At 47.8% G+C, this 10000-nt stretch overlaps 1 protein-coding gene across 1 annotated transcript in view; it reads left to right on the plus strand.

Annotated features, from left to right (window-relative positions):
* LOC126574917 (rho GTPase-activating protein gacO-like) overlaps positions 1–82 on the plus strand; it is a 3048-nt gene extending 2966 nt beyond the window's left edge. Inside the window, exon 2 of the mRNA XM_050235331.1 lies at positions 1–82. This exon is cut by the window's left edge and continues 2264 nt beyond it. Within this exon, the coding sequence (XP_050091288.1) occupies positions 1–36 (36 nt within the window). The 3' untranslated portion in view covers positions 37–82.
* Positions 83–10000: the final 9918 nt, after the last annotated feature.

A 10000-nucleotide genomic window follows, 5' to 3' on the forward strand; every position in this document is an offset into this window, starting at 1 on the left:
ATGGGAGAGGATGAACCTCCGGCAGTTAGTGCTTAAGTTTTATAAAACGCATAAATGGCCTGTTCTTGCCTTAAAAGTGAACAACACCTTACGATTGCTTTGTTGGCAAATTTCTCTCTATCCGAAATGCGAGAGGTCACGTCTTACAGTGGCTCCACAAAGGGTTAGGTCTCGAGTAAAAGGGCTTCCAGGCGCAACGATGACGGCTTCGTAAATACGTACACCGTTCCTCAATTATCCAGATGATTGATACACTCCTCTCGGCCGATCCCAGTAGCCGTTTGTTCCCGTCATTAGAACTGACACCCAATTACTTAAGAGGGAACGTATTTTCGCATGAATGCCATCGCCACTAATCAAATTAATCAAACGTCAAAATGAAAGGGTTTTCCACGGGCTGGGCGTTTGAAAAACTCTTTTCCTTTGCCACCCAAAATAAGACTTTTCAAATCCTCCGTTGGGCTCGTGTCGCGCAAGGGGAACCCCATAACTCACCGGAAAAGTGAAGTAAAAATCGATATTTTCGAAATGTTGGAGGGTGTTGGCACGGCTGTCAAATGGCCACACGCCAGCAGAGTGTGTCGACACGCTCCGTTGCCTGAAATTCAATAAAAAAATCATTTGCCTCAAAATGTGGCGTTCCCGGAGGCGTTGAAAGGTGTGTAGGTGCCATCGATGTCGTCTGTTTGTCTTAAAGGATTCAAGAGACACTTCTCAGAGGCCCGGGGGCAGCGTCCTCTTGGGAGCATCCGCGCGAGACCTGTCATCGTATGTCAATACGATTTTGGAACGTTATTAAAGATGTCTCCACCTTAGACTCAGATGCTGCTCGCGCGGGGGTTTCCCGTTGCACTTGAGCCAGTTCGGTGAACCGGGAGGACGCTTGGGTTCCCACCCGGAGGGGAAGCCAATCACTTCACCGAGGATCGAGTTATGGAGCGTGATTGTCGAACGCGACTCGCAAAGAGTAAACATTTTCACAATAAGGCCATCGTGTGTTCAGGCATCGGGAGCCCTGGTCTACCAATATCCGCTCGTTTGCCTTGAAATGCGAGAGGTTTTGCCGGCCGGCGAAGGTGTCTCCAGTTTTGGGATCGTGCATCAAACGAAGACACGAATTTCGAATATTTAATCAATTCTCGCTGACAGCCAGTGACTCACCTGGTGCTCGTCACTGTTTTTAGAAAAGAAGGAAACATAAAATATGCTCACATGAGCGCTCCTTGTTCGTTTGTAATGATCTCACAGGAATTCATTATTTCGAAATGCAATTAGTAGCTCAAAAGGAATGTGTGCATCCTAATTGGGACCCAGCAGACATTCCGCCTGACTACGGCCTCAGTTAGCCGACGTTGTTCGCTTCAGTTGATCCAATTTGCAGCATTCTGCCGCTGCCGGATCAAACCAGATCTAACACCGATACATTCCTCGATACTGTCTGGTAATTCAATTGAAAATGGAAGTAAAATTCTCACATCAACCTCTCCCTCAGCAAACACCTTTGGTGTGTCACCGAGTGTACTCGCTGTGGTGGCCTCTCCGGATGCTCGGATGTTACATCTCGAAGGTGAAAAATTGATCGCCTGTGGCATGCTCGAGGACAACGACTTCGGTACCTCGGTGACTCGAGCATCACATAACGGCGCAGCTCTCTCTCTCTTGCTCTCTCGTCTACCATCCTCAGGTCAATCGATCATCATTGAGCTGAAAATGTGATTTATTGATTTTGAATTCCACAGTTCAGTTCGGCCTGGCAGTTGGTGAAGCCCACTCAGCCCACTTGTGGTGGAGCTAGCTAGCCGTAGAGTCGGTTGTTCGATGGCTACGGAAGGCGATGACGATGGTGTTGATGATGAGAGTGCATGCATTTGCATCTTCTCACCCCAGGTACCAAGGGGCCACCGTGTCCCCATGGTGGACCTCAGAGTGATGAAGGGAAAGATAAATGCATCTAATAAGATACCCGAGAACTCTCTGCCCCCTTCCCCCGGGAGCTGACTTCTCCGGTGGCTGTCCGTTCGAGTGCATTCTCAATCATCCCAGGAAAGCAGCGAGAGCTCAACGTGCCACGGCGAGGGAACCGATTGTTTGTCCAACTGTGAAGATGAAGAAGTTTACGATCTCAATTGAAAGATGATCGAGAGATATGGGGTTGTTATTCCATCTACTACGCTCTGTCTCTCCAGCAGCAGCAGCAGCAGCAGCAGCAGCATCGGTGGCAGTAACGACGACGGTTCTTAAGCTGAAACCCGTTTTAGGATCCTCGTCGAAGGGCGAGGCGTTAGATGGGCTTCACAGCTTTTATGACGAATGGGAAGCGAAGTTGAGCTCTGCTCTGGACTGTTTTATATTCATCGCACTTCTAAATGCACTCCAACTCACACACGCTTCCACTGAAGACGAACAATGCTCTGCTGGTGATTCTGCTGCTGCTGCTGCTGCTACTGCTGGTGGTCAGCAATCGATAGCTTTTGAGCAGATCATCATCGTCATCATCCCCATCAGCGATAAGTGCGATTGGTTTCGACAGTTTGTCCGATGACACCCGGTGAACCATTCTTCCAGCACACTCTCTCTAAAGCCAATTTCGATGCTAATGGCCCGCCAGCATAAGAGGATGTAACGAGAAAGACCTCTAACACACCAAACGGGGAAAAAAGAACTCCAAACGTGTATTAAAAAAGCATCCATCCATTGCACTAAATATTTATCAAACGAGAGGCAAGGGAACCCATTTAGAAAGGGAATCGAAAATGCTTGTAAATCCTTAAGTGCAATTGAGAAATCAATCTAGCGCGCCACCGAGCGCCTCGAGCGCCGTTGCATCCTCACACAGACGGTGCACCCCGGGAATCGGATCAGTTCCCTGGTGTGTGTTATTTGGGAATCATTTTCTAGTTTTCTGTGGCCGTTGGAAATGGATTGCAATAAAACAATTAAACGGATCAGCTAAAAACGGCCTCCGGTGTAAGTGTTCCTTGTTAATCTCGTGCTGTGTCCGTGATTGGTTTTGCTTTCTATTTCACCTGGTTTCCGGGTTGGTTTTTACAACACTTTTCCATTTGCATTATTGTAGCTTCATTTTATTTCCTTCCAAAAAGCATTTTCAATCCACTGAAGCTCGAATGTCGTTACATTGTCATGTCAAAATGCTAAGCTATTGTCTTACAATGTTGTGCCACTCATTGCTAAATCATCTCATTAAATTCCTCACATACAACAGCTGTTGCGAATGCGGTTTGCTCGCTTCCCCGGTCCTCACCAGACAACAACAGTAGCATCCGTTTTCATTCCTTGTGATGGATCGCATTTTTTTGGGTGCTGTTTTCGGTCCTAGACCACAAAACGGTTACTTTATTAATGTTTTGTTGAACCTTTCCAGATCGATTGTGCTTTGTGGCGGTTCCTCCTTTTTGTTAACCACAACATTTATGTGTTTATTGCATCGCCATCTACCACTGCACACCCATATGTTGTCCACAGAATTTTGCTCGTTCGCCGAGGCTGTTGAGCGAAACAGCTGAATGAAGCGGCCGCTGCCGGGAAAAACCTTTTTTTGCGCTCCACTAATTCTTCGAGCACCCGAGCGATGGTTCGTTTGGTGTTCCGCTTTGGCTCTTAAAAGGATCCGAGTGCAAAAAACTAGCGTCGAGTGTCGGTTAGGGTGAACGAGCAATTATTGAATTTTCAGGATCTGAAGGGCGATCGCGCCGGAAACCATCGAACCCAATCGGAGACCCCGAAACAGTGGTCGGCACTCCGGTGTCTGTGTGTGCTAACGGAAGCAATCTTTTTCGCTTTTCGACGCGTCTCCCTGGTGCATAAATGTTTATCAATTACACCAAGTGCAATAAAGAAGATGGCAGCCAATGGAAGGGACCGATGTACAATATGCTTTGCTCTACGACCGAGTTAATGCTGTTCGATGGGAAATGGGCTCGAGATGTGACAGATGTGACCATGCGAGTGCGCTCCGGGTTTATGGACTACCGTGGCCGGAACCGTGCACACGTCGCGACTCGTCGGAGCGAGCGGAATGGTAGAACAAGATAGTGCTGACCCCCGCCGGCCTGGCCCTCCCGCAGCTTGTGGCTCGTTACTAGCGGACGAGACAATCCATCAATTATGTCATTGCCGGAGAATAGAAATTTTGCGGTCAATTTCAATTGTCATCCGGTCCATCCGGTGGCCGATGGTCGAGGCCAGTCGCGAGGGAGATCGTGCTGTTGTTGGGGTGAGACCGTCAATGCGACGTTTGTGGTGGACAGTATGTGTCCAGTATCGATGGTCTGTCAACCAGCATGAAATAAGCCACCGATTGAGGAAGAGGAAAAAAGGCCCACCAGCCTCCAGTAATGTCACGCAGTCAAGGTTAGCGTGATGCGTGGACGATGCGTGAACGGTGGGACTGCCGCTGATCGGTAAATTAATTCTCTTCGGAGGTGGCCATTTTATTGGGTTTGGAAAAGCATTTATTACGAATGGAATGTGGCGTCCTCGGGGCAGCTGTGTAACTGAAAAGCTGTCACTTGTGCCCTAACAACCCTAGGTGTCCTCCTAGAGGCTAGTTAACCCTCGGTTGGGCACCCGGCGTTTACCCCTTCGTTGGGCACCCGGGTACCCGGGTACCCCACTCATGTGCATTGCATTGTTATGTTCTTGTATCATCGTTTGTATCAGTTTTATGATAAAAATGGTGTTCTAGGACTAATTTAAGAGTCTTCGGAACGTATTTTTGTTTCAAAATCACAACAAAATCCAATAAAAAACAATAAAAACAATGAAGACAATACAGACAGACAATACAATACCCTTCGTACGGTCATTTTCTACCGCGTACGTCGCAAAGCAAGCAATAAGATCGTAAAGTGATCGAATTTTCTAGCAAATATGTTATTTAAATTATTGATTTCTTCGTATAAATCAGTTTTGAATTGTTATAAGGCACTTTTTAGTTATAAACAATTGAGTTAATTGGGCACAATTGAGCTACGAGATCAGACCAGTTGCGACATGGTGCGTTCAGAAAGTAATGAGAAATGATTTTTCTAACAAAACGGTTTGAGATAACGTGTTTAATTTTTTACGATAAGGTAGAGGAAGGTTTTAGCTATCAATCGCACTTTAGTTCGTTCAGCTATGACCAACTGAATGAAAATGGGACGATTTTTCTTGAACCATGTTTTTAGTTGATGTAACACAGTAGAATGTCCCCTTTCTATGGACCATTGGTCTGGCGCGGATCATCCGGACCTTCTTCCTGGCGCGGATCATCCGGACCTACAGAAAAACATTCCGTTGGTGCCAGTAATTCATCAAGTCCTCATACATTTCTGTTTGCGTGCTCTGTGCCAGGAAGAGGTCCGCGATGGGCTTTACCAGTGGTCCATAGAAAGAGGGCCTTCTACGGTGTTACATCAACTAAAAACATGGTTCACGAAAAATCGTCCCATTTTCTTTCAGTTTGACATAGCCGAATGAAATAAAGTGCGTTGAATAGCTAAATCCTGCCTCTATGTTGGCGTAAAAAAATCAATACCTTATCTCAAAACGTTTCGTCAGGAAAAATTCAGTCTCATCACTTTCTGAACGCACCATGTATATTTGTCTCTGTGCCGCCGCCGCCTAAAACCGCCTTTTTGATGAAGATTAGTGTATAATTTACTCATATGTTAAGAAAATTACACTATAAGAACCATTTTTAATCAGTTTGAGAAATAATATATAATCTAAATTGCACATAAAAGGTTTCAAAATATGTTGATTATTTTTCTCCTATTGCTCGTTGAAAAGCTCAAACGTAATGAAATTTTCATCAAAATATTGTAGTTTACCTAATTAACAATTGATAAACACGTCAACATGAATAAATGTTGATAAAAAGTGTTGTTTTATGTTTATAAACATAGCCCATGTGCATAGCTAACGTATGGGGTACCCGGGTACCCGGGTGCCACTGGGCGGGTGTTAATTTCATCGGGTCATAATTACCTTTAAATATGAGTTATCAAAACAATTTCAACGCCAATTTGGCTTGAAATGAGTTGTACTTTGGGGATCCGGAGTTTCGTAAAAAAAAATTGACGGGAAGGCATTCATTTTTTCGTTGAAACTTGAAATGGGTACCCGGGTACCCGGGTGCCCAACCGAGGGTTAATTGCGAACTTGGATCTCCTGTGGATGCTACGGATGCGGGTGAGCGAGCCAGTGATCAACGATAACCAAAAACCCCGGCCAAAAAGTATTAACTAAATTCGCCCAGTTGACAGACCATCATTTGCGCTTCCTAGGAATCGGCTAGTGAAGAACTACAACTTTCACCAAGAACTTTCACCTAAAAGTGTCTGGTGCCAGACGAGAAAGTGTCACCAGACAAAAGGGTATTAGAAAGCGATTATAGGTCCTGCCCGACTCGACGGCCATACCTCACCATAATGAGACACAAATTGGGCCTCACGCAGCACGATCCACAATTCTTTGTCTCGTTCTCGTTCTTTTGAGCCTTCGAACAGTTTCTTTGGATTTCTTTTTTGCTGAAACCTGCGGGATGCTCTTGTACCTTTTGTTCTACCTCGCTATCTTCCGGTGCGCTCTTGTCTTCACTCGCAGTGCGTGGCCAAAGCACCGCCAGGAAATGAACAACGAGACGGTTCTGCTTGCTTGACGGGTGGCCAGCATCGATTATGATGTTCAGACAAACGGACGAAGGCATCGACAAAAGAAGATTCCGATAAAGGTCCGAACAGGATGCATCCTGCTGTGCTGCTGCTGCTCGACCTGCTGGATTCGCTGGCATTCATTTTGCACAACGATCTTCAGTGCTCATGTTAAGAACTGATCTGCCCACCGGCTTGACAGTTAACACCTTCATAAATACCTTCTCTCTGGTGTTCAATCGCTTCAACTCGTCGGCGTATTGCGCATTTATTGTCCGACATTCCATATCTACTGCCAAGATTGGAGTCGAACTGACATCAATCGCAGCAGAGTGGGAACCTCACCGTGAGCCATGTGTGCTTCAGGTGGAGCAGAGAAGCAATAAAATGCATTATCCATCACCACAGACATAGAGTGTTCAGTGCTGGAGCGTAGGGCGTCGTTTTGGGTTTTTGAATCCCACAAACCACCACGTCCAGCAGCACGGCAGCAGCAGCAGTAAAGCAATAAAAATTGTTTTAGCGTATCGTCATAAAGCTATTGGGCGCCTAACTTTTCAAGCGAACCACGGCCATTCCATTAACGACCGCTTCCAGCAAATGAATTTTGGACACGGAGCCAAAAGGGGGCGGTGGTCCACGTGCACCGTGGTTCAAACTGTTGTGGCCGCGGTCACATAAGAATTTGTCACCCCGCTTCGCTCCGGCTGTCTTATCTGTCAGTTGTCAGCCGTGTTCTCTCCCCATAGAACGGACCGGGAGGGGTGTCAACGACACGCCTGGTGAGGGCGTTGGAAAGAAATCAACTTTTTAAAATTGAAAGTGACACGAGTCTCGGATAGTGATACGACCGATTCGACCACATGTTACACGCCGATAGTCCTCGGTCTAGGGCTCTCACAGTGCGACCGATAACCATCACCAGCGGGGACCAGGCATGTCGTGTGACGCGCATGACAACAAACAAACACTCGAAACATCTAATCTCTCCGACGCGGTGAGTCCACGGGGCGGCTTATGCTGCATCTGCATAATGGATTACAACAATGCCACCCCTCTGCGGTTGACGCACACACTCAGCGGAGAAGGCAAGCGGAGCATTAGATAAGAAATTTATGATGACACGCTTGCCGAGGGCCGTTCACCTGCCTCACCAACTGGTGCTGCGGTTACGTTCCGCTCTCGTGTTTGTTCTCCTATCCTTCCAGCGTTCTAAGGGCTCACAAGGGACCCCATAGGACGGTAAACGGCTGCTTGAGCAACGACAAAGCAAAAAAAACTGGAGATCTAAACCGCTAACCCGAAATAGACCGCACTGGGGACCACGGGACCTCGATACGAATCAGTTAACAAAATTAATTGATTTCCAACTGCGACGCAGATCATTGTGTAAACGGCGCATTTTCGGGGACAACAGACAACGCGGCCAAAGTCAAGTCCGTCACAACAACAACAACCAAGTTACAGCTGCTCCGTCTGCGCCCGATCGAAGCAAGCCTGGTAGCGGATCGACGTCCATTTTGTGACTACGAGAACGTGTTCCGGTTCTTCTTTTTCCGAACAACAAGCCGACCGGGCCGTTTGATGTTGGCCAAAATGGTTCCACGCCACGGGCTCTATTGTTTGGTGTCACGTTGAGCGGGGAACCGTTGATTGTTGCCGAGCACGTTTGGTTCTATTGTGCTGCTACTGGAAACACCTGCCGACGATGGGCATGCATGTCGGATTCGTTTGTTTGCAGTTGCAGTAGAGAAGGGCACCGCGCATCGTTCTGGTTCTAAACGAACTTTGCCCCGCTGGAACCGGAACTTCGATCGATTGCTGACAGCCCATTAGCTCTTGAACACGAGCTGGAATGGGAATGGTTAAGAGGAGCTAAATATTAGCGACCGTACGGCTCCAGTACGGCGCACCAGGCATGATGATGGCAACCGTTTTACATGCTTCGATTAACGGATGACCCGAATCCACCTCCCAACCCTGGCAGTGACGCAGCTGCGTTTCGTGAAACGGTTGTCACACAATCCGTGAGACAAGTGTGTGAGCGACTAGCGTCTTGTATCTTCGACCGACAACGCTCGTTCTTGGCCTTCACAAGGGCCACCTCTCGTAAGGCGGCTGCCCAACAATCCGTGCCCGTCCGGTAATCGAACCGTGACCGTCACGCATCGGCAAGCTCCCAAACTCTACTCTTCTCCGTCTCGCTCTCTCTCTCTCTCTTTCTATCGAGCAATAATACCAGGGCAGTTCCGGAGTATCGTTCCATGGAGTAGCAAAAGGGTAAACTTTGGTCATACTCCGAAGAAAAGAAAAAAAAAGCCAGAAACCCCATTAGAGCGGAATGTGCCATCTGGGACTTCTGGTGAGCACTCTCAAAGAATCTGTGCCGGATTGTTCCGCCTTAATCGTACCACCGTATATGCAGAGCTGCTCATCGCACGACGTCGTCGCCGGCGTCGTTCGTGGGGCCAACTTTTTCGGAACAACCGTAAATAGCTTAATAAGCGGCAGCTTAAGCACTTAATTACGGAGATTCCGGCCGATTGATCTTCGCCGTGATTGCCGTGAGCGTTGCCGGTTGGTCACCGCCACCGCGGTGGCCGATCAGGAATTCCGTTCAATCATCCGAGGTAATCGAATTCGAACAAACACTCATTTCCGGATCGGTATACCGGCCCGGTGACTACTGGGCTAAGCTGCTTCCGGAGATGTGTTCTAAGCCGGGAAGGTCTTTCGATTAATTACATCGCGCTGAGGAGCGCGCAGGACAGCGTGGAACCAGCTTTGTGTAAATCACCTCTCCCGGTGGCACGGGATGGCACTTCCGCCACCGATTCTTCACCGCATTGTGTGCTCGAAATGAAGAACAGAAACAGATGTTAATGTCCCTAGGAGAGGTGGTCGCGTACTTCTCAGTATGCATGGCCACGCTTCGTGTCCGTGGGATCGGGATGGGATATTTTAAGTTTTTGCTCTCAACTATTGCCATCAGGCCATGTCCTGTAGGCCATGGGTTGCAGATGTCGCACCTCACCGTTCGCAGGTAGCAGAGGACGAAGGATCTCCCTAATGTTCCCCTCGTCTGCCGTTGCCATACAGGATGTAAGCTCAATTTCCTTCCCTCACCTTCATTTTCATCGCATCGTAGGGAATGGTACACAGGGGGGTGAGGTATTAATAACGGCGTGTAATTACGCTTAAAGAGGGAACGCAAGCAGGATGGAACCGCCATCCAGCGAGCGGCGTATCTTCGTATCGAAAGACAAACTCCTCTCGAAACGCCCGAATTATCCTGGAAGCTATAACCGTTCCTCCTCCCTCGAATGAAGATCCGTGGCCATAAA

Source organism: Anopheles aquasalis, chromosome 3, assembly GCF_943734665.1.
Source record: "Anopheles aquasalis chromosome 3, idAnoAquaMG_Q_19, whole genome shotgun sequence".
Lineage (NCBI taxonomy): Eukaryota > Metazoa > Arthropoda > Insecta > Diptera > Culicidae > Anopheles > Anopheles aquasalis.